This window comes from Papilio xuthus, unplaced genomic scaffold (genome assembly GCF_000836235.2).
Source record: "Papilio xuthus unplaced genomic scaffold, Pxut_1.1 DF827714.1, whole genome shotgun sequence".
NCBI lineage: Eukaryota > Metazoa > Arthropoda > Insecta > Lepidoptera > Papilionidae > Papilio > Papilio xuthus.
In genome coordinates this window covers 6,159,364-6,184,605 of record NW_013530935.1, presented here as the reverse complement: position 1 = coordinate 6,184,605, position 25,242 = coordinate 6,159,364, and the positions used below count along the sequence as shown (strand labels likewise).

Genomic DNA, 25,242 nt, shown 5'->3' with positions numbered 1-25,242 from the left:
TGATGATGACAAGTATATTGTATCGACACTTACTTTATCTTCTTCCACTTCTTAATAATCCTACTGACGCGGTTATTCTTACAACTCTTATCAGTATAATTCAGATGTATCTGATATAAAAACACCCACACTAAGATAATCTACCTCTGTAATGTTCTACTGGGAAACTGCGTGGGAGCAAATTTATACAGGTAACATAAAAAAAAAACAAAGTAATTAAGATATAATATAAATTTTTTTTTTTCACTCAAATAGAAAAAGTTCAAAGCAAACTGATTTTGTTTTATTTTAATTGCGGTTGATTTTCTTATAATTTTCGCGACTGGCAATAACAAACAGCCTTATAAAACAACTTAATAACAGTTATTTCTATATTTTGGTAAAGAAGTAATTGACGAAAACAAACAATAGATTTTAATCAAGACATGGTCCCAAGGAGGCTGCATGCACTGGGCGTAGGGCGGGGTGGTTACGCGCCGCCCAAATATAAAGCCAGCCGCGCGGCCTCTACGGCATTCAGAGCTTCGTAGCTTGTCTTCGTAGCACCGTAGCACCGTAGCACCAGCAACTATCAGCAATGGCTTTTCGGTAAGTTATTTTAATTTAGTAAATATTTTTAGGGAAAATCGTGTATTTGGTGTACTGAAAATTTCAAAAATATTTTTCGGATATGTTTTTAAATAATTAATTTTATATTTGGTTAAATATTTAAAAAATTGCTTCAAAAATATTATATTAAAAGCAAAAAATATTGTACGAATTTATTTTATTGTTAGAAAAGTTTGCGAAACTTCTGCAATCGCAAATATTTAACGAATTCCCTTTTTATAACAATATAACTTGAGATAATTTCTAATCAATATTTCCTTTTGACTACATATCAAACAATAAGATACATAAAAATATCACTCTCACAATTAAATGTAGACACTAAGGTGGGTTTCTACTGCAGAATTATTCAAACAAAAGATTCTTTCATATCTCTCTAAAATACGAAAAATGCAACATGTGTTTAAATAAATTTTTCATTGAAAAAACATTTGTACGAATTATAAAAACAATAAAATATAAAATCTTATAATAATATTATAAAAACCTCTTTCACCAATATACTTAGTAAATACTAAAATATTGGCTTTCACGACTTAGATGTGTTAACTTTTTCAGTATCTTATAATATAATGACATTTTGAAACAAAGTTAAAACTAAAGTAAAGTTACGTGAGATGCACAATTTTAAATTACTTTTGTAGAAAGGTTACAAAACGAGCAATCTCCGGTTTAATTCTATTTGCTAGAAATCGTTACTTCTAAGAATTACATCTTACTAACATTATAAATGCGAATGTTTGGATAGTTGGATAAATGGATGTGTCTTAGAAGGTATCTCCAGAACCGCTAAATACATCTCGCTGATATCGGCATAGATGTAGAGTATAGCCTGGAAGAACACATAGCCTATAAATTATTTTTTTTAATTCCACTCGGACGGAGTTGCAGGCAACAGCCAGTATAGTAGTACAATCTCAACTATCACAAGTCTGCTTGCTTAAATACGATAGATTATTTATTAAATCTTACATCTACAGAAGCATTTAAAAATCTCGTCGTTATATAAGTTCATTTTCTTCATTAATACAAAGTTGATGCATCACATTTATTATACGAAAAATAAAATATTTATCTACTGAACTACGTATAGTTACTTAAGCGTACTTAAATTGTATACAGGAAATACAAATTCCATACACAGTGCGGCAGACACACTTTACATTTTTCAGTTATTTACTGAAATTTGTACAAAATGTAGGTAATATTGTAGTAAAATAAAGGTAGCTAATTGAATTATTTAAAATTTCACGAAACTAATCAAAAAGGATACAATCACGTATGATAACTTTATTTCAGTGTAGCCGTTTTTAATTATATTAAGGTAACTAATGATATATTTTTTTTATATCATAAGGTGGCAAACGAGCGAGCGGCCACCTGAAATCGCTAAAATATCAAAGTGACTGTTGCCCATAGACATACCCAATTGCATATGCGTTGCGTACCTTTAATCGACGGACGGGTGCACAAAAAGAAAATATTTTCCCTTTCCATGCATCCTCTCATCCGTGAAGTCCACTTCCACTTCCCATCCTTTACTTATAAAAGGGTGGGAAGGGAAAGAGGACTGAATTAGGCCTCCGGAACGCACACTCATCAGACTGTACGCGGAATTGCTACCACTTCACGCCTGTCTTCTGTGCGTTCGTGGTATTTCACCGGGCGACATATTATATGTTTTACATATATATTAAAAACGATTAAGCGTAATATATACATTTTTATAAAACAAGGAATAATAGTTTGATATATTCGTTATTAATCTAATAATTTACTTATGAAATCAGGATAACGGGATAGGCTTAATGTAAAAGGTCATTTAAAATCGTGTATTCAAATCATCAAAGCATTTTTTTATTAACTTAAACTTGCACAGACATGTTAATTTTGTAACACTGTTACAGAACAACAATTTCATCTTTGTACAAAATTTTCAAAGTTTTTCTTTTAAAAATTTCACTCGTTCTTTACTTAAGTACATTACAAGTTGCTGTTGTTTAATAATTAAAATTTAAATTAGTCTCATCAGTATGCGCGAACAGATAATAGTTACAACTTAAATACTTGTTATGTATAGTAGAGAAATATATAAGAAAATATACTTGTTACATAAATTGCTACGAAAGAAAACTCTAAGTTAAAATCTAAATTTATCAACGGTTTGTTTATTTTAATTGAACGTAAAATTATTTTAGAAATTGAGAATGAATATTGAGATAAATTTATAATTAATTAAATTTGAATGAAATTCGTAAATGTTTATTAAACTAAAATTAACTTTGTATTTTTATCTACCTCATCTAAAAAGGTGTGAAAGTATAATAATTTACTTAATCAATCTAAGTATGATCGTTTTGGCGTAAACTTAACGACTTAGACGGCTAAAACCGTATTGAAAATAGAGCTTTTATTTTGTATCATATTCTTTCCTAGATCAATAATTTGATGTCTATCATACTAATATTATAAATGCGAAAGTTTGGATTGGATGTTTTTTTATTTACTATGTGTCTCCAAAACGAAGTAAAATTTGGCATACATATATCTAGAACAGTCTTGAAGCACACATAGGCTGCTTACTTTTTTTTTGTATAATATAATAACAAATTAAAAGAACATAACTGGCAACCCTAACTCTACAAGATATAGACCTGTTGCTTCGTGCATTGACAAGCATCAGTGACTTACAGTGTGGCCAGGTCCTGAAAACTGAAATTTCCCGCTGAAAGCTTTTACTTATCGTGTTATTACTTGTAAAGATTTAAACATTATTGTATTTTGAAATATTACTAACATAGTTAATAAAAGTTAATTAAATATTTATATGGTCGTATAACAAAGAACATTTATTTTATAGTTGATTAAAAAATACGTTGCATTTTTTTAGATAATACTAGCTGTCACCCGCGACCCCGTCCGCACGGGATTAAAAATAGTATCCGATTCTCAGAGCTACTCAATATGCTCACAAAATTTCATGAGAATCGGTCAAGCCTTTTCGGAGGAGTATGGGAACAAAAATTGTGACACGAGAATTTTATATATAAAATAAAGTTGTTTTGTTTTTGTGGATTCCATATTGTCTCAGTAATCTCTGCGTAATTTAAATTAGGTTTATATTATCTGTGGTTGAGTTATAACAGAAAGTTCCTTGTAGTGTTAAATTTAAAAATAACAAAAGAGAAAATTATACTTATTTTTCGAAGTGTAAAATCTTAACTTAACAACTTAGGCTGTAGGAATTTTTACGGCGCTTTCAAAGAGGTCGTTATTGCATACTTTACATTCCTAAATCCCGTTCATCTGTCAAACTGTTACAATTTCGTCGTTGTGAAATACTTTCGAAAACAACCTGGTTATTCGAAATTTTAGCTTCTTGAATTGAAATTTGAACACACTACCAGCATGGTATTCAATTTCAATCTTACTAATATTATAAATGCTAATGTTTGGATAGATGGATGGATGGATGTTTGGTATCAACTACGGGCTGATCAGTTCTAGTTGAAATTTGGCATACATATAGAATATAGTCTGGAAGAACACGTAGACTAATTAAGTTTTTTTTAAAACACGCGGACGGAGTCGCGGGCGACAGCTAGTACATATATAATCTAAAGGTTTCGCTTTAGGAATCACACATACATACAAGCAAAAAAAAACAATAACGCAATACTAGTTTACATTGCTGGTTATATTTCTTTTTATTATAACAATATGTGAACATAACAAGAGATGTATATCAAAATTACGTGCTAACCTGACCTATAAATTAGTTAATTTTGACATTAAAATATGAGCCAATAACCCTCCTTACCTTACACCTGATAACCTTTAACTTCGATTTAATTAGTTGCTGACGTCACTACGATATAAATAAACCAAATTACAAAGACCATGTTAAATATAACGTATATTATTAGATTTAATTTGAATTCTATTTCTGAATCAATAATTCGCTGAACGTCGGTGGCTCATGGGTCAAGCATTTGACTTGCAATCTGCAGGTCCTGGGTTCGAATCCCGCCATGTATCAATATGTTTTTCTATTTCCGATTTTACATATGTACATTTATCTGACGTTCTTACGGCGAAGGAAAACATCCGAGAAGAAATTCAAAGATATGTGTGAGTCAACCAACCTGCACTTGGCCAGCGTGGTTGACTATGGCCTAATCACCCTTAACTTAGAGTAGGCTCCGAGCTCCTCGGTGGGAACGTATAGTGAGCTGATAATAATGAAATCGATGAATAATTAACATTTCTATTAGGTAGTGTAATTCTTTTGTTTAAAGATTCAAATCATATAAGTGGTCAAGTACTAATTTATTCAATATTAAATCTAGTTTGCAAATTAAACTTTTATATTGAAAAAGTTAATTGAATTTCAACTTTATTTGTGACTCTATCGATGACATTATGATCATAGTTGTATTACAATTTCATATGTTTGCGTATTTTTTTAAATAACTGTAGATACTTTAGGTTAATGTTTACTTACACCGCTCGACCCAAAGTTGGTCTTAACCACCGGCACAAGAGATCGTCAAAGTCGCCACTCTTGAGCCTTCTCCTGCCAGTCCATCGCTTGTAGCTCCCACAGGTCCAGCTCTACAGTGTCTCGCCAACGGTACTTGGGCCGACCGATGGACTTTAGCATAGAATAGATTAAAAATAACAACATTTTTCTACAAAAAACAAAATATACATCAAAGGTTTTGATATTTGCATTAAGAAATTAAAAACAGTAAATTTGTAAGTTGTGTTAATTTTAATCTGAATATTCTAATTAGCAACACTTTCCCGCGCGTTTTTCTAACCCTAAAAAACGAAAAGGTTTTTTTTTGTTAAAGAGAAATTTATTCGAGCGCGAGATATAATTATTTTGTTAGTAATTCAAAATTATTTTACAAAACAATTCGTGTAATTAATATAATTTATTACACGAATTATAACAAAAAAATAGATTTAAATTAAGTGTCCTTTTTTAATAATAATTCAAATTATTAAAGATTTTTATTAATAGATTTTTAATTTAAATTAGTTTGAAGAGATTTAATACTTTTAAAATTTATCTGAATTTCAATTTTACAATTTTTCAATCGTTCAAATAACGATTTAATTAAAATAGCTATCAATTGAAGGTTTTTTTTTTAGTTTTTCTACGTCAATCGTTTGATAGAAAGGAATATTAATTTTACAATATAAGTTATATTATTACAATGAAAAATTTCTTTAATGTAAGATTAAAAGCGTCGTCGCTAGCGTCGGTGGCTCAGTGGTTAAGCAGTTGACTTGCAATCTGCAGGTCCTGGGTTCGAATCCCGCCATGTACCAATGTTACATTCGATTTCCGATTTACATATGTACATTTATCCGACGTTCTTACGGTGAAGGAAAACATCGTGATGCAACCTGCACATATCTGAGAAGAAATTCAAAGATATGTGTGAAGTCAACCAACCCGCACTTGGCCAGCGTGGTTGACTATGGCCTAATCAACCTTAACTTAGAGTAGGCTCCGAGCCCCTCGGTGGGGACGTATAGTGAGCTGATGATGACATGAACATTTAAAAAATCTTTGTAACTCACAAAAACATTTGTGTTACTCATTTACTATGAAACTGTTGTCTTACTAATATTATAAATGCGAATATTTAGATAGAAGGACGGATGTTTGAAGATATCTAGAGGATAACTGCGTGGATCTCTCTGATATTTGACATAGACGTACAACATAGCCTGGAAGAACACATTGGCTAATATTAAAGTTTTTTTTGTTTCCGCGCGGACGGAGTCTCGGGCGAGAACTAGTATTGTAATAACAGTAATTTTATTTCACTCCGCTGGGATGTGTGAAATCTTGCTCCCCACAATGAGCTGCCTTTACAAACAAATGGACGGTAAAACGATATTTTAACGTAGAAAGAGAAAATGTCAATTGAGAAATTTCTCGAATATTTGCCGTACTCTATCGCCGGGGACTCCCCGAGGAAATCTTACCACTGATTGATTTTGTGTTTTGAGGTTTTATTGTTACCAATCTTACTGTTGGCCTTCTCTTAATACAAATATTTAGCTTAGAAAGGCCAAGATATTAATAAACAATCAGTCGTTAAAGGTGAAATTGAAGGTAATATATTGTAGTACGAAATTAAAAATAATATATATAAAAATCTTTTGTCACTTGTATATTAGAGTTTGTCTGTTTGTTTAAGTGATATTCAAAGTACCTATACTTTGTTCACTTTTGTTATTCTTTGTCCTGTGATTCGCGGAATTAAATGGAACAAAAAACATTTATTTATTTGTCTCTACAGCCTTTTCAAGCATATGGTTTCATATTTTATTAAATATTATACATCTTACTAATATTATAAATGCGAAAGTTTAGATGGATGTTTGCTTGAAGATATATTCAGAACAGCTCAACGGATCTCGCTGCAATTTAGCATAGATGTATAACATAGTCTGGAAGGAGGCATAGGTTACTGTCAAAGGTTTTTTTTTAATTCCCGCTCGGATGTCGTCACGGGCGACAGCTAGTTTTTCTTAAATATAACATTTTATAAGAAAGACAAAATTAGATTAATATTTTATTAACGTCGAATGATTTTACTTGTACACGTTTAATTTGACTTCAAAGCATTTAACGACTTGTTTTGGTTTGATGTTAATAGATTTCCTTGTAATTTGTCAAGTTTACGAGTCAATGAAAACAACCTAAACTGTTAATTGCGTTTTACATAACTGCTAGATGTGGCGAAAATGTTACATGGAAAGGAACTGTCTCTAATATAATTTAAAATACTAAACAATTTATATATTTTTAAGGTGAATCTTACTAATAAATATTATTACACAGTTTTAAATGGCATTAGCTTATAGTAACAGTAAGTTAAAGTTAATTAACCATTTAATAACTCAACAAGTCTTGTAACAGCTAAAACGTTGTTAAAAGTCATTTCGCGCGCAAACCCAAAAACTGACAGTTGACAGTTGACGCGACGCCATGATGAATAGTTGTTGGCCGGCTTTATGCAACAGCACGATCACGTTCAGCCGCGTTAATTAACCAGTCCGCTAATTACTTAGCCCGGGGAATAAATATGGAAATCATTCCAAATAAGATCGCTCTGGAACTGGCCATTAAGTAATTTAATTTTAACCGAATCGCGCTTGTTTTGAGTTCATTTTACAAGCTTGCTCTTTTGTAATGTTTCTTTTCTTTTCTGAATAATTTCACATGTCATTTTAATAATATAAATTTTAACGTACTTACCGTGGATACTGACGTGGGTATAAAAATATCATCCCTGTCTATCATATGTGATAAAACGGAGATAACAATATGTTTTAAATCTGGATTTTGGTCTGAGAAACCCATGGCTAGTCATAGTCTGAGTTTACGTTTGTATGATAACCAGCCTCACATTCTTTCTGCGACTTTGTGACTTGATGCGACTAACTTTTCGAACCTACCCATTATTAGGTCATCTATTTCGAGTGGAAAATTATCTATCATTACCTATTTAAGGTCAAGTTGTTCTATATGTCAGGGTCCAAACAATCATGATGTCACGACAATAGACATGTCTTAAGCGACATTTATCTGGAATTTACCAGAATATCCGTGCAGTGTCACTTTGAAGAGATACGATGATATCTCTACAAAGGTTATAAATCTTATATATAAAATTCTCGTATCACAACTTTCGTTCCCATACTCCTCCGAAACGGCTTGACCGATTCTTAGAAAATTTTGTGAGCATATTTAGTAGGTCTGAGAATCGGCCGACATCTATTTTTCATCCCTCTAAATGTTAAGGGTAGTGCCACCCAAATTTTTTTTTTAATTTTTTTTGACAAACACGCGGACGGAGTCGCGGCCGACAGCTAGTATTGTCGAACTTTCGTTTGTTTCGATCTCGGTCTTATTTATATAGGTCATAATAAATTCTGTTTAAAACTGTATCAAAGTTATAGCCTTCGTATATCTACTTTAAATAAATAAAATGCTTTAATGCAACACTTAAGTACACAATTATATAGGAGCCTTGGCTCCTGTACTAGGATTGAGCACTGTATTCCAGGAGCCAATCCCTTTTCAATAATTCGATTTTAAATATACCGAAAGAAAAAATAAATAATTTTGAACATGGAATTGAAAAACTAAATTAAATAAAAGAAAACTAACTTAGTATTCTTTCTTATCTTGTAATCTCTAGTTTCTTCTTTTATTTTAGAATTTTAATTATAATTTTTAAATGTTAACTATAGAACTAATAGACCGTCGTGTATTAAAATTAGCATAACATTAATTAGTTTGCTAAACGTTATAACAATCTGGTATATATACGTTCAGATGTCACTTTGAAATGCAAATGCACGCGGCTGTTATGATTTGAGTCAATTTATTAAACGTAAAAGTGACCGAAATGAAACACGACGTGGATTAAAGAGAATTCGAATTAGCATTTTAATAACGAACGCTTTTTTGTTTTATTTATTTATAATTATTTTGTACATTACCTATGTTTATCTTGGATTATACTATTTTATTCTATTTTCTGATTAATTTAATTTAAAAGTTTTTCTACAATTAAGAAAAAATAAAGTTGATCCTTTTATATCAAAATTTTGTTTATAGGAAAATTCATAATTCATCAACAGCTCACTATACTTCCCTAAGGGGCTCGGAGCCAACCTACCGAATATTAGGGATGACTGGCCCATAGTCAACGCTAGCACAGTGCGGGTTGACTTCGAACATATATTTGATTTCTTACAATAATATTCATTGTAAAATATGGGATCATCAGCTATTATTCTTTTCTCATACCCTAAAAATATTTGTGGAAAACAATTTTTTTCTTATATTAACATTAGCAATTCGTGTAATACAATTTAATTTTAAATAAGCTATGTACATTCATACAAATGAATTATTTTATGGATACACAAGTAAGACACAAGTCTTGGTCAGACATTTTAACAGTGATGGAGCCCGCTTTAACATCTTCGCACGAATTAGCCCGGTTCGCCCTGTGAAATCCCACGACCACACAGAAGACAGGCGTCAAGTGGAAGCAATTTCGTGTTTCGCCTGATGAATGTGCGTCCCGGAGGCCTAATTTAGTCCTCTTTTCCTTCCCACTTTCTTTCTTATAAGGAACTAATGGGAAGTGAAAGTGGACTTTTCGGATGAGACGATGCATGGAAAGGGAATATATTTTCTTTCTGTGCATCCTCTCCTCCGTCGATTAAAGGTAGGCAACGCATATGCAATTGCGTATGTTGCTTATGATATAAAAAAAGACATTTTTTGTAGATTTTAGTCAAATACTAAATTGCCATGTAAAATGTTTATTATTGAAAACTGTTCACAATTGATGAGAAAAATCACGTTGTAAGTGACTACAAGAGCGGGGTTTTATTGTTTTCTTGTGACTGAAGTCCGGTCACGCAACGATCTGTCACAATCATTGGCTTTATTGCTACAGGTGGGCTTTAAATTGCTACACGGATCTTTGGCTATTTGTTACTTGTGACGTCACGATCTTGATTCATGTTAAAGTTATTCAGTGAAAGTTAATGTTTAATTAGATATGAGAGCGTCGGTGGCTCAGGGGTTAAGTACTTGACTTGGAACACAAGTCCTGGATGCAAATCCTGCCATGTACCAATGTGTTTTTCGATTATCAATTTACATAAGTATCTGACGCTCTTACATCGCGGTGTAATCTGTTCATATCTGAGAAGAAATTCAAAGATATGTTTAAAGTCAACCCGCACTGGTCCAGCGTGGTTGACTATGAACTAGTCACCTCTAGGGTGGGCTCCGAGCCGCTCAATGGGACATATAATGAGCTGATGTTTCTTTTCCAGATAGAGTAGGATATGTTTTTTGATGTAAATGTTTCGGCAATGTAAACTTAAGATTCACGCGTGCATTAATAACTTAAATATTAACAGAAATAAAATAAAAAAATTTAAGCGGGTTTATTTGTTTAAATACAAAGTCCCTTGTAGTTTGTTTGTTTAGACTTTCCAGTGACGGGAGATATTGTTACAATATTTTTAATGAAATTCTCAAATTTCAAAAACAACGTGACTAAAGTTTAGTTAAATTAATTTATTTTAACTAATTGTCAATAGAAATTGTTAATGAATGTAATATAATTCCAATATAACTGGTTTATTATACGCTCCTTTATATATAATATAATTTATTTTGTTTTGAATATACGTATAATTATTTTTAAAATAATTTTAACTAATTCATAGTGTTTAATTTAATAACCTAACCTCCGCACGGATAACCTCACTTTTAAGTAACCAGTATAGTTCTTACTGATTTAAAAAATTGTACAAACGAAAGTTAGTACTGTTAGGAAGAAGATCCGATACAGTGCCGGTGTACTGGCGCAACACTAGCCTTACTAAAATGTCGAAGTTCATGTCCCCTCACTAATCATTCTGACACTTTACTTTGTAATAAAAGCGCGTCATTTGCGTCAAAGGATTCCAACTAATAATGTATTTATTAGTCGTATATATTTTCATAGTTTATTAGTATAAATTATTTTTGTTACTTGTACTCTATGTCAAATGAAAATGACATTTGGCTGACAAAGGAGTGCAATTCTTCCGCAGTTCAGAAATGTTCATTACGTGATATATAAATTTTGTATCTCAATTTGTTTCGACAGGTGGCGCGCGCGAGGCCTCATATTGTCGGAATCCTCCCCCCCTCATATGCCTCGGCTCAGTGATTTACCATTTACTAAGGGAAGCCGTTTTAGCGCGACCTTTTGTGTTCCCTTTTCCTCGAACGAAACACGTCTTAAGGCATATTGGCTTTATCAAAATATGAGATTCCGAGATTCCTATGTTAGGATTTTTTATATATACATTTAGTTACATTTAATATAAATAATTTTGTATTCTACATATTAGTTTTGACCTTGCATAACCTAAAAGCAAACTTAAACTTGGTGGATATTTAATAAAACTGCCTGCCTTAGTTCGAGATCTAACAAAAAACTTTTAAACTTAAGTATAAAGTCGCTTTCAATCATATTCTTTTTTATTAAAAATATTAGCAGATTCTTTTTTTGTAAATTTACTAATATTTCTTTTAACATTCCAACTAAGCTCTAGGCTTGTGCTAGGACATGGTTTACTAATAGTCGAATGGCGGGATTCGAACCCTCGACCTCGTGATCGGAAATCTGTACCCTTAACCATTAGGCTATTGGCGCTTACAAATCATTAAAATAACTGTTTTATTTGACTATTTAATAAATTAATTAAGCGTGTTTTGAATGTTTGTTATACGTCACATGTCAAAATTATGTGGCGTGTATCCGAAAGTGAAATTGATCGTCATTGAAATAAGACGCTTCCCGCGCTTTTTGACAAGCTCGTGTTAAACGAAGTAGGTCGTCACCCCGCCGATATATTATTCATATCTCATTATTAATAAAGTAATAAACCTGACAAAATATATTTTCTTTAAGGCAAAAGTTTTTTTTTTTTAATTTTGTCACACACGCGAACGTTTTTTTTACAATTTTGTAGGACAAATTATTTTTGTTGATACAAAAAGGTTGTTGTATTGACTATTTTTTAAATAAAAATTAAGATTCTTCACAAACATTGTGCGATTTAACTGAAAATTTATGTTATCAAACTCAAAATTGTAGATTCTAAAAATAAATATATTCACCTTTAACGTCTAAAAGTAACAATCAATTTGTAGTATTTAAATTTACATTTATAAATTGAAAATCAACTTAGCGTGAAATATTTAACATCTGTACCCGAACGCCGCGTAAAAATTTCTAAAGATATTTTCATCTTATACCTTTAGTAGTATAAAAAATTAATTTTAAAACGCAAATTTTCTTAAAAAAAATTACAAATTACCTTAAAAGATATCTAGATAAAGATTATTTTACTCATGTAACATAGTCCCGAGAAAGTAATGATTGTTTACCAGTTTCAATTCCACAACTTTTTCGTACAAAAGTGAACTCAAGATGGTGTCATTGAAAGTGTTACCATATGAATTTTTATAAACAATACTTATTTTATTTTATTCAATAATAATAGAATAATCGTATTGTTTCATCAGTTGTTCATAAAAAATAATAAATTATTCATAATTAATTATAATAGAATTATTCATCGTTCGTCTTTATGTTAATATTCTATGTTATTCATGAAGGACTAAATTAAACATTTCTTCGTTTGAATTTATCTTTATAAATATTTAAATAATTTCTCTCTAACATTATATTTTAAATACCATAATCGTACAATAATAGAAGCACTAATAACCCAAAAGTTACGTACGGAAACCCGATTACGAAGTAGTAGGTTGGAATTCGAAACCATATCATAGAGTTTAGTGGAAATAGTCACAAGAAATATTAGTGAACTGCAGATAATCTAGTAATATTCCTAATTCGTCAGCTACTCTTAGTTTGGTAATTAACACAAAAGGAATATTTATTATTCAAGGTACTATTGAAAAAAAAATCAAATCACCTTTAAGTTCCTATATGACCACAGAGTATAACTTAAAGCCTTTTTCCATTTTATTAATATTATAAATGCGAGTAGATGGATATTTGTAAGAAGGTATCTCCAGAACATAGCATGTATCGCTGAAATTTGGTATAGATGTAGACAATAGCCAGGAAGAACACAAAGACTACTAATTAAGTTATTTATTTCAGCGCGGACGGAGTCGTAGACATCAAGTACTTACATCATATATATTCTTTGCTGTATACGTTCAACTTTTAAAGCGTCTTGTAGTTGGTAATTTCTCGCGTCATCTCTTAGAAGCGTATGCTATCCTAGTACTATATATTCATATGAAAGTGTTGATATATTATGCACGAATTTCATAGCGAAAGACGTGAGGGTTGTAACACGTATGATCCTTTATGCATCGTATATAAGACGAAAAGATAATGACGTATGACTCGTCAAATAAGCATCTTTTAAATGACACGTACAAAAACATCAAACGAACAAATTTTCTAAGATTCTTTTAGAGAGTCTATCACGAATTAATATGTATTTTCGTGACATGTTAAAAGTTTGAGGATTTTAGTCATACTTGAAGCCCAATTACTTACAAATCTAATTCAAATTTTATCAATACCGTTATGAATATTTATCCTAGGTAGTATATTTAGTTAGGTCCACAGTATTTTATGTTCATTTAAAATTAAGGAGATCCGATCTCTTTTAAAGTTCTAAGAAGGTCAAATACCCATTTATTAGTTATCAGAAGAAAGTAAAAAACAGTTGACTATCGTCAAGAGTAACCATTATTATAGCTAGTCAGTTATTTAACTTTAATACTACTAACTTGTTTAGGTCTAGATATAATATCTTTAATACATAATTAATATAATGCTCCTTTAAACGCATCATTAATAATCGTTCTAGTTCAGTCAATTCTCAGTCAATTAGTATCAAAGTTGTCTAGGAGTTATGACCCTAACGCATTGAGTGATAGAGTCTGATTGGGGCCAACAATGCGTTCCATGACTTCTGATATGTATGCGAAAGAAAGTACATCGACTATTGAGCACTATTATAACCTATAAATCATATCTTATCTTATATCTTTAAATGAGCAATTCTTGTATATATATATATATATATAATTGGAATCTCGGAATCGGATACGATTTTCATAAAATTTAGTATATAGGGGGTTTCGGGGGCGATAAATCGATCTAGCTAGGAATCATTTTTAGGAAATGTCATTTTATTCGTGTTTTATCGATAATCAACTTAAACATAAACTTTACTTTTTATATCGGTAAGATCGAAAAATAATATTCATATTTCATCATTTTATTACTAATTCGTACTTAAATATAATTTCCAAAAAACACAATTTTAAAAAAAAATACCGAGCAAAGCTCATCCAGATTTTTAATTATTAAACTGCGTAAAAATATTTTACGCAGTTTTTATCTGATATCCTTTAGTTACGTTCTGATAAACTTTAAACTCTTATAAATCTCACTATTATAACATTATAAATGCGAATGTTTGAATATGTGGATGGATGTTTTTAAAGGTCCAGAACGGCTTCATGGATCTTGCTGAAATTTGGCATAGATGTAGAACACAGTTTGGGAATATAGGGTACTAATTAAGTTTTTTTTTATTACGCGTGGACAGAGTCGCGGGTGACAGCTAGGAACTTGTAAGCTATAACCTATAATCTCAAGTACAAGAGGCATCCAATGAGATGTGTCCGAACCGCGTCTAATAGAAATCTGTGGCCTCTGCCTACCCATCTGATTTACTGGCGTGTGTTACGTTGTTGTTATTTAAAATTTGGATTAGAATATTTTAAGCAAAGTAAGATCAAAACAAAATAATCTTACATAGATGTCGCTGTATTTCGTATTTCGTGCAAATTAAGTTCCCAGTAGATGGAACGGAACGAGGCGTTGTGTTACCAAAACTACAGTAGTTTTGGTAACATAACGCCGGAATTGCCGCTAATTCCTACCTTTAGTTTGTAGTGAACGAACAAACTTGTAGTAAAATGAACAAAAGATTACAACTGACAATGTGTATAGTTTCTTACGTCAAAATAATGATGTATATCAGATTTTACTAATCTTATTAATGTTACGTTTAGATGGATAGAAGTTTGAAGGTATCTCTAGAACGGCAGAATGGATCTCGATGAAATTTGGCATACATATAGAACATAGTCTAGAAGAATATATTGGCTTCAATTTTTTTTATTAATTCCGCGCGGACGGAGTCGCGGGCAACATTCTTTCCATACAGTACGGAGGTAAAAATTAAAAGTTTAATAGTAAAAATTTTATATTATTAAAAATAACTTAATAGTTATCAGCAATATTCACGTTATGTATCGCCACCTGCCGGGAAACGATAACAACCATTTAGTTACTCACTGCTAAGAACGACTGCACAAAAAATGGAGCTTTCACGATAATAGTGATGTGAAAAGATTTATTTTAAAAAATATATCGATTATTAAAATCAATGTTGCCAACATTATTGGCTTTAATATGTCATTCAAAAACGGAATATTATTACTGTAACTTATGTATTTTTAGTAAATAATTTAAAAAAATATATATTTATTTTGATCTTAAGCGATCAGCTATCAAAGTAGCTTATTCTTTCGGTTAGGGTAATAAGATTCAAACTCTTTGATCAAAACAAATATCTCTATTATATATACTCACAATCAATCCATATGAATTCAAGTCCCTTAAATGGATCGACTATAGTGGCTATAAAAAAGCTCTTGTTATAACGTTGTTCTATCTCTATTGCTTTTAATTGATAAGAGTAGGACAAGTGGCTGTCGTCTGTTATGAACGCCTGATGTACTTAAGTTCAAATTAATGCGTGACGTTTGCTCAATTGGATCAAAATGCTCGGAACATAGTTCAAATATTATCTTATTTTAGGCTAACCTATGCGTTATTATGTCAGGAATTTAAACTTTAACATCTATTGCTTAAAATACAATTTTGTTTGTTAATATCCAAAGCTATAACTTTAATTTGCTGTATGATTATGTTCTTTATTAGAGTCTTATTTATGGTGTTATAAAGTCTAAATTTGATTGGATTTAATTCTGTCTAGACTATAAAGTGTCTTAATAATTTAAGAATAGTGGTAGAGCAGAGTGCAGTGCGTGATATGGGCTGATTGCGTGCTAAATTGCACGTATACATCTTTTAATGACGCGCTTACCAAATAATGTCGATATTAGTTTTGTACCAATAAAACTAATAATTTTAATAAAAATAGTGTAAATTATAGTAGATAGAAAAAAATCGATCAAGTCGTATAATCATATGAATTTGTGAATAAAAAATGTTTGATCTATTTGGCTCATTCTAAAGAACTGTTTGAAATATTTTTTACTGACAACGACTTCCATACTTGATTCAACAACCTTAAAATTTGTGTTTACCAGTGAAAAATCGAAAATATTATAAACTTTGAAGACATAAAAAATATATCGATTATAAACGCCGACATCCCACACCCATAACTAGATCCATTATAACATGTTCATACCTATCGATAACGGAGTACATCACTAAAATCTCTGCACCGCAACTGTCTTCTGATAAATTGCCGCGGACCCTACGGCGCAGCCAGTTACTCTCGGATACACACGCGTTGCACTCCAACACATCGATATATCGATAAATTAAAAAATACATTAACAACACTATTTTTGATGACAAAAATCTATCGTTTCATATTCAATTTAAATGTTTAATTTTAATTACGTGAAAAATGAAAAATAAAAAGTGTTTATTATATAAATTTACTTTAACTGTGTACATAAAGGAAATTATTTATTAATGAAGGATAATAAGTAAGTAATAGAATAAGAAATACATATATTTTATACATAATTATTATTTTATAAGCAAATTTAACTTTTAAAAAGCTTCGATATTAAACGTTATTAAATTTTTTTAACAAATATTGAGTCAAATCATCTCTCAATGTTTTTTGTATATAAATACTAGCTGTCGCCCGCGATTCCGTCCGCGCGGGATTAAAAATAGATGTTGGCAGATTCTCAGACCTGCACAATATGCTCACAAAATTTCATGAGAATCGGTCAAGCCGTTTAGGAGGAGTATGGGAACGAAAATTGTAACACGAGAATTTTATATATAAGATTTCATTCTTAAAATGTGGACACCTTTTGTTTTAAGTTTTGTTTTCATTCTGATCGCAAACAAGAGAACATACAAGCTTTTTATAGAACAAAGATAATGCATGAATAATTATTGTCTGATTAAAATGACCGTTGTCATTACAATGACTTACTTATTATATACATTTAAAGATGTTTTATGTAAAGATATAATTCCTTTTGAAATCATCATTAACTTACAATCTGGAAACCAAAGATTTTTGGTAATAAAAATATTGACATTTATATTTCTAACTGGCTGTCGCTCGCAACTTGTTCGTGCGGAATTAAAAAGTACGCCTATATGTTCTTCCAGACTATATTTTATCTGTGACAAATTTCATCAATTGTGACAGATTCGTTGGGCTGTTGCGGAGATTTTATCTACTATTCATACATTTAAACTTTCGCATTTATATTAATCTTATATATTAAATTCTCGTGTCACAATTTTTGTTCACACACTCCTCCGAAACGGCTTGACCGATTCTCATGAAATTTTTTGAGCATATTGAGTAGGTCTGAGAATCGGCCAACATGTATTTTTCATCCCCCTAAATGTTAAGTTTTTTTTTAATTCCGCGCGGACGGAGTTGCGGGCAACAGCTAGTAGTAAGATATATTTTTTTGTCCGCTTAGATTTGAATACAGGACAATATGAGTCACTGATACGTAAACTAATAAACTATTGTGTTTATTATTTAATTACAATTTGTTATTGATGTAAGTAAAATGGACAATCAAATGCGAGAATAGTCTTTTGTTTATTATGCAATCATTTCTAAATGAATCACGCTGTACCACCTATGGCTTTGTGGTTAGAATGTTCGTCTTTCTGGCAGATGTTTTATTGTCTTACCCGTACTAACAGCCATATTAAGTTCTTAAGTTATAAAATATTTGTTATGTGTAGATTATTAAGTATTTAAACCCCAATTAAAGATTCTGAGTGTGATAGTCAGCAAGCTGTAATTAAATCTTACTTATTAATATTATAAATACGAATGTTTAGATGGATGGATGGATGAAATATGGATTGGGAAAAATATATATAGAACATAGCCTGGGAGAACACATAGGCTACTAATTATGTTTTTTTAATTGCGCGCGGACGGAGTCGCGGGCGACCACCAGTATTATTATATACTTAAATGTATCAACTTTTCAATATTGTTAATAATTATAAATAAATGTTTAATAACTCTTACGTAAAACCATCTCGCATAATTTTGCTCGCACCTGTTTACGTCATCACCAAAAACCCAATCAGTCATCGGAACCCAAAATTAGATCCTGATGACCCAGATGAGAAAATAACGCGTCATATCTCGGTATTTGATGGTCATATTATGAATCCAAATTGCACGGAGAATGATATCGAAAGGTATTTTAGGAATACTAAACTGTGATACAAAGTTAGATTAACTTTTTCAGACATTTTTTGCAAACTCTTTTATAACCTCAAATATTTATATTGTCTCTGTTTTTGTGAACGATTATAACATGTTATTATACAAAAATTTAAACAATCGTAACCCACAAACTTTAGATATAACCAGAAAGAAGTACATTTTCATCCAGTTAAATTAAAAACGTCAAATTTAACTTCTTCATAATGAAATACGTGGAAAAAGTACTTGATGCAGAGAGGTCTCGGGTTCAAATACCTCAAATTAGCGAATCATTAACGTCGCCTCATTACCTTAGGCGGTTTGGTCCCGCCAAAAAACACAAGACCTGTTCCCACGTCACAACTTTCGTTTTGCACTACATACGTATTCAGTTCAGAGAAGATATTAATATAATTTTAATGTTAAAATACGCTTTAGTTATGGCCAGCATGAAATATGTTACAGTTAAAGCTGTCTTAGAAATAAACAAGCTGTTGACCGCGACTTCGTTAGTGCGAAATTATAAAAAAAACCCTTATTTAATCCAGCACGTCAGTCAGACAGACAGACAAGTAACTCAAATACCTAATTTTCGTGAAATATAACTTTCTATTCGCTCACAGAAGTTCCAATTTTATTAATTGTATAGATATAAATACTTGAACCAAAATATTTTGTACTTTCTTGGTTATATTTAGTGGTTTTTGAAAGCAAATTTAAAGGACAATTTTGTATGTATATATTATTTGAAAATGCCTAATTCGAATGAGTTTTCATTACCTAAAATTCAAACAAAAAAAAAAAACAATCTAAATATTATACATTTACGTATGTAATATTTATAAAGTATTTCTTATACAGTGAGCCAGCGTGCTTTATTCTTTGTCTGGAACTCCCCATGACTACATCTCGGACAATACTCAAAACTTTTTTTACAAAATGACGTACAAAACGGGTTTATCTCTAAGATAAAATTACGTGTCCCATAACAATATAAATAAACAAAGAATGACATACCACTTTGATGCCTCTTTCACCGTGTCCCGGTCTTCTTGGTAAAGTATTAGTAATCCAAGGTCAAGAATGAATCTGCGATGTTTCCCTGCTGATTCCGATGCTGTATTGCACAATCTTAGACTCTCGCGTTAATTCGTACAAGTTACTAGTTTTATGAAGGATTAAAACTCACTGAACTGACGGCCAACCTCCGTTAAAGGGAGAGGCACCTTGAGAGAGAGAGGGATGCAGGATAAACCGTCAAAATAAGATCTCGCTGAAATTTGGCATGGATGTAGGACATAGTCTGGAAAGACACATAGACTTATTATGTTTTTTAATGGACGACAGTTAGTCAAACATAAAGCATGCAAATACATGGGTCTAGGCTCCGAATAGCATTTTGTCCCATTTGGCGTCGAGACTTTTTAAGGACATTTCAAAAAAATTAATCGACATCACAGGGGACCGAAGAGCTGGCAGCTACCTCGGTCAAAGAATTAGTTTAGCTGTCCAAAGGGGGAACGCTGCCAGTATCTTCGGGACCTTGCCTAAAGGGACTCCTTTTAATAACATATTTTAGTAAATTATTCGTTTTTAAATATTTTATTTTATATCATAGATTTAAGACTGTATATCATTATAGAAATAAGGATGTATAAAAAATACAATTTTGATAAAAATATAAGTTTCGTTCTAAAAGAACTAGATGGCGCTGCTCTATTTAAAAGCACGCTAGCATTTTGTTTTCCTGTTTTGTTGTGATTGCGCTTAACGCTAATTAAACGACTCATCCACCCGACCTCTTTTGTATCATTTATTAACGCGGGTCCCGGGGCTTTTTGGGTTCCTGTACATAAAAAATTATGTATGTGATGTCCTTGTTTATTCATGTAAACATCTTGCGTAATTTCTTATTCTAATGTTCGTTAAACAAGTTATATAAAAGGCTTTAACGTTAATGATTATTTACATCATGTTTTCGACTTCTTTTATACCAAACTGTCAATATTGAAATCCTATTTTAAGTTGTTGGTAAGCGCGCGGATGAAATTAAGCGATGCGGCATACAAAACTTGTAGAGTCTTTGTGAGATTACGAGGCTTTTATAATGGCCTGTTTGTGTCGCGGATTACGACTCATCTCTATGCGAGCGACGTCAAAGATGTTTGAGATGAACGAATTTTATTATGAAGCAAACTTTATGATATTATGACCATGAAAAAGGATAGAGAAAGTTTTTAATTTTTGTTTTTTATATTATACTATTAATTTGTTTTGAATTTAATTAAAATGTTGGAATATTAAGGTTACCCGAAATTTGTAACTTATATTTCGTAGTCATATTTAATGAGAACTTTTTTAAAGTTCCTGGTTAATCTTATCGTAAAAGTTCAGTACATTCTTAGCTCTGTATTGGTTGGACACTTGTAGGGTAGTTATTTTCCATTCGGTCAATCCCAAAAGTTTATTATCAGTAAAATGCAAATCCTACCCTTGTTCGGGCGCGAACTATTTATTTGATAGCAACATTTGGCCATCGAATGTCGTTTTTATTGTCAATGTATGGAACCAATATGTTTGGACGTCTTGCGGTATTCCAATAAGGTTGAGGTCACATTCGACAAATAAATGCCGAACTTTTGTTTTATTGTATTCGAGATTTATTTTGGGTAAGACTTTGTAGGTGTCTAAAAGGTTAAATAAAAATAGTTTTTTGTTATCTAACAAAATTGAGATTTCTTTTTTCTAAATGGCAAAGAATCGAATGAAGTAGAAGCGGAAATAAAAAAAAAATTGAAGATCGTTACCCTGACAGATATTTTAATTTCAAACAATCATGGCAACTCTCCAATGTTTTTTGTTTAATGTTTTTCTGGCAACTTTAAATATTTAACTTCAAAGATCTCATTATTTTAAGATTAAACATTTTTAAAAATTCCAACTTCACCCGGCTTGGACGAAATTATATTAAATTATATCCTTAACAACGCGAAATGAAACAAAAACAATTGCCGTTGTAAAAGTATTTAAAGCGATCTTTATCTATGCAATACAATTAATCAAATAGAAAAAAAAAATTGTAAACGCGATGTATTTGTGTTACATATAACAAAAAAAATATTTTTAAATAAATTTTTGTCCGTCTGTCTATCCGTAAGTCCACGTTTGCCTCCAAAATCGACTGGACTGATTCTGACAAAACTTTAAATGAAAGTTAGCCGATATATGTGGGAGTCACTTAAGTTCATTTTTTTAATTTCGCTGTGAGAAAGTCGCGGACAACCACTAGTCTATTTGAACAAGATATAACATTTATACGTTAGCGAATAATAAAAATGTATATAATATTTTACGGTTACATATACAGTTACAGTAAAAGAGAAATAAATTTCGTAAAGAATACAAATAAATTTTACACATCTCTATCAATCTTGATTGAACTGCTTTCTGCTGCTAACAATTCTGAATTTCCATACAATTTTTCAACCAATAACAGAGCTTCATTCGTATTAAAAAAACAAAAGTCTACACACCACACAGCCACTCATGAAATTAACGCGCGAAATTAAAAAAAAAACTTTTTACATCACGGAAACGGAATAAAAAGCGCCCGTCTCCTGGTTCTAAGCTACCTTTCTACCAATTTTCAGTCAAATCAGTTCATCGGTTCTTGAATTATAAATAGTTTAGCAAACATGATTTTATTTTATATATAGATTTAACGAACCGTTCGGATACACACACCGTACTCGTATCATGAATACGTCATATGATAATATCGCAAAGAAATGCGATTTGTAGATCCCTTTGACTTCTATCGTTTCTTGTTAAACGAGAAATAAAATACACAAAGGTAAAGGAAAATTGTGTCCAGGATAGATCTCGACTACAGCTTTTATTATGAATACTATACGTGACTGGAATTAAATTTCAGTCTCTCAAGAAAGATCGGGATGTCTGATTTTGAGCAGGTTTTGCCGAGATATTTTAGTTTTTTTTTTAAATATAGATAGAACTTATATTGTCAGATCTACTGTTACGTATTAACAATCAATTTAATCATAAATTTAACTTAGACTCTATTTTGCAATTTATTTAATTATGCAGAAGAAATTAGAATTAAAAAAAGTTTAACAAGAATCGATGATAGCAAATTATTAGAACTACTTAGAATGTCAGAATTTGATAGAAATAAGACATAATACCACTAGCTGTCGCCCGCGTATATATCCGCGAGGAATAAAATGAAATTAGAAGTATTTGTTCTTTCACATTATGTTTTATATCCACGCCTATTTTCATCGAGATCCATACAGCCATTCTGGAAACAAACATCCATCCATCCGTCTAAACACCCCTAGACAAACATACATCTTAACATTCACATTTATAATATTAATAAGAAGTAAGATTGGGGCTCACTTAACTTTATAGCCTTTAAGACCTGCATACACGACAGATCAACTTCGTTAAGTGTCAGCAGTTCGTATATATCCCCACCGAGGAGCTCAAGTGTACTCAAGTGTGTTATTTAGGTGTAACATAGTTAATAGTGCTTTTTTAACAGCAAGGAATGGAGCGTAGTGGCGCTGTGCCTGGCGCTGGTGGTGGCGGCGGCGGCAGCACCCGCGCAGCTGTGTGCCGGCGCGGCCGAGGACGACCCGCGCGCCGCACGCTTCTGCCAGGCACTGAACACCTTCCTCGAGCTGTATGCAGAGGCAGCCGGCGAACAGGTGCCCGAATACCAAGGTAATACTTACAGCAATCCATACTTGTTCCAACCGAAGGGTTCGAAGCCTATCGATACGACTACCAGAGTACTAGACAGTTAACTAGTCTCCTTCTTCTCACTTAATGAACAGATTTTTGGTAGAAAAGAATTGTTACACTACAGTCCTAGTCATCTTTTGCGATATCTTCAACAACTATTATCTCTTTTTAAAAATACATCCTTTGTCGTTTCATAACCTGTGTTTTTTTACTATCTATGTGAAATTGAAATATACGTTACTCTGTAAATCGTCGTAATTAATAGATATTATTCCTGCAGCTCTAGTCCGCGACTATCCTCAACTGCTCGACTCTGGCATGAAGAGGCAAGACGTGGTGCACTCGTTCCTTCGCTTCGGCCGCCGGCGCTGACCTGTCGGCCCGCTGCGCTACCCACCCGCAAACTAACCGCAACCGAAACGCAGCGACGATGCTTCAACTATTACTTTAACCGATTCGCATAAGTTCTACTTTGTCCAAAAGGTTTTTTGAAAAAAAAAATGTTCCTTGTAAACTTAAATCTTAGTGCGACTATCCGAACGCGATTCTGTCAGAATGACATATCGCTGTCAAGATAGGACGTTAACCTCTCTCTCTGTTTTTTTTTATAGAATAAATATTAAGTAGTTATATAATTATAATATGTACTTACTGATTCAAGTATTAATAGTTGTAAGTAATATTATATTATTGTTGTCAACATTTCGTCGCGTTTCGTTTGATAAGCAAGAATATTTAATATTGTAACGTTTTAAATAAATACATATTTGTGACAATCTGTTAAACTTTTCATCTCTAACTACCTTCCTTTTGGCCCAACTATGTCGTCAAAAAAAAACAAAAAAACACTCAATTTTTATTTAAATGGTAAGAAAATAAAAAAACAAGTTTTTTTAAGATACATTTATGAAATACACAGTCATAAAAACTCTTATATAATTAAATATTTTATTAAATAATTCACCGCAATAAAATAAGTACTTTAAAAATTTTAATTATAGTAAATTATTGTAAATACAGAGAATTTTCATAAGACTTATTAATGTTAAAGACAAATTGAAAAATTACATTTTACTAGCCTTCAATAAGATTTTATTGTAGGATAAGATTGTATGAAGATTTGTCGAAAGCGACATTCAGAAAAAAAAACAAAGCACCATATAAATTGTACCTAAACTAAACTTATATATACGTATGTACAGAAAAACGGTACGAAAAATTTCATTGACGTAAAAATTACAAAATTTAAACATGTCAAAACATCAGTTCATATAATGGCAAGAAAACAATCATATATAAAAAAAAATTGACAGTTATACTCTTGTCAAATGGTATCCAACCTCTATATATGGATAGGCTATAAATGATCGTGTTTTATGCCTATTTGATTGTCGCCATTTTAACTGAAGGTTGGTGAGGATTCTAACTAATTATAAGGATAGAATTAACTGCCAGGAACATCGAAATATCGCGGTTAAGTGACTTTCTGAGATCGAAATTCCTCTATAAAACGTATCTATTTTCTTTGTCAGAACTGAGATAACGATATGTTTTAAACCTGGATGTTGGTCTTAGAAACTCACTGTAAATAAAACGAAGCAGAATCTTACATTGTCAATGACCTATCCATCCATAGAGATCAAGTGACATACAAATTTTAATCACAAAGAACAATATAAAATATTTTTCATTTGATGCAAAACGCGCTTAAAACCT

General features: G+C 31.7%; 2 protein-coding genes across 5 annotated transcripts in view; one reads left to right on the top strand and one right to left on the bottom strand.

Annotated features, from left to right (window-relative positions):
- Nucleotides 1-529: 529 nt before the first annotated feature.
- MS (myosuppressin) lies at nucleotides 530-24,296 on the top strand. Of its 2 annotated transcripts, none has more exons than XM_013310766.1 (3): nucleotides 530-588; nucleotides 23,324-23,505; nucleotides 23,807-24,296. In XM_013310766.1, exons 1-3 carry the CDS (start codon nucleotides 578-580, stop codon nucleotides 23,896-23,898), a joined length of 285 nt encoding a protein of 94 aa, XP_013166220.1. In that variant the 5' UTR covers nucleotides 530-577; the 3' UTR covers nucleotides 23,899-24,296. The 2 variants fall into 2 exon arrangements, with proteins under 2 accessions (XP_013166220.1, XP_013166219.1); XM_013310765.1 differs by lacking the exon at nucleotides 530-588 and adding an exon at nucleotides 17,013-17,035.
- Nucleotides 4,031-25,242, bottom strand: part of LOC106116762 (C2 domain-containing protein 5) — a 34,371-nt gene continuing 13,159 nt past the window's right edge. For all 3 annotated transcript variants that reach the window (XM_013310762.1, XM_013310763.1, XM_013310764.1), the window contains exon 22: nucleotides 4,031-4,054. The gene's annotated coding sequence lies outside the window, so the exon portion shown is untranslated. The remainder of the gene's footprint in view (nucleotides 4,055-25,242) is intronic.

What these genes read in the sequence shown, in the direction of transcription:
- MS (XM_013310765.1), top strand. An exon ending in ACAGGTGCCCGAATACCAAG is followed by an intron (nt 23,506 to 23,806) that starts GTAATACTTACA and finishes TTATTCCTGCAG; the next exon opens with CTCTAGTCCGCGACTATCCT.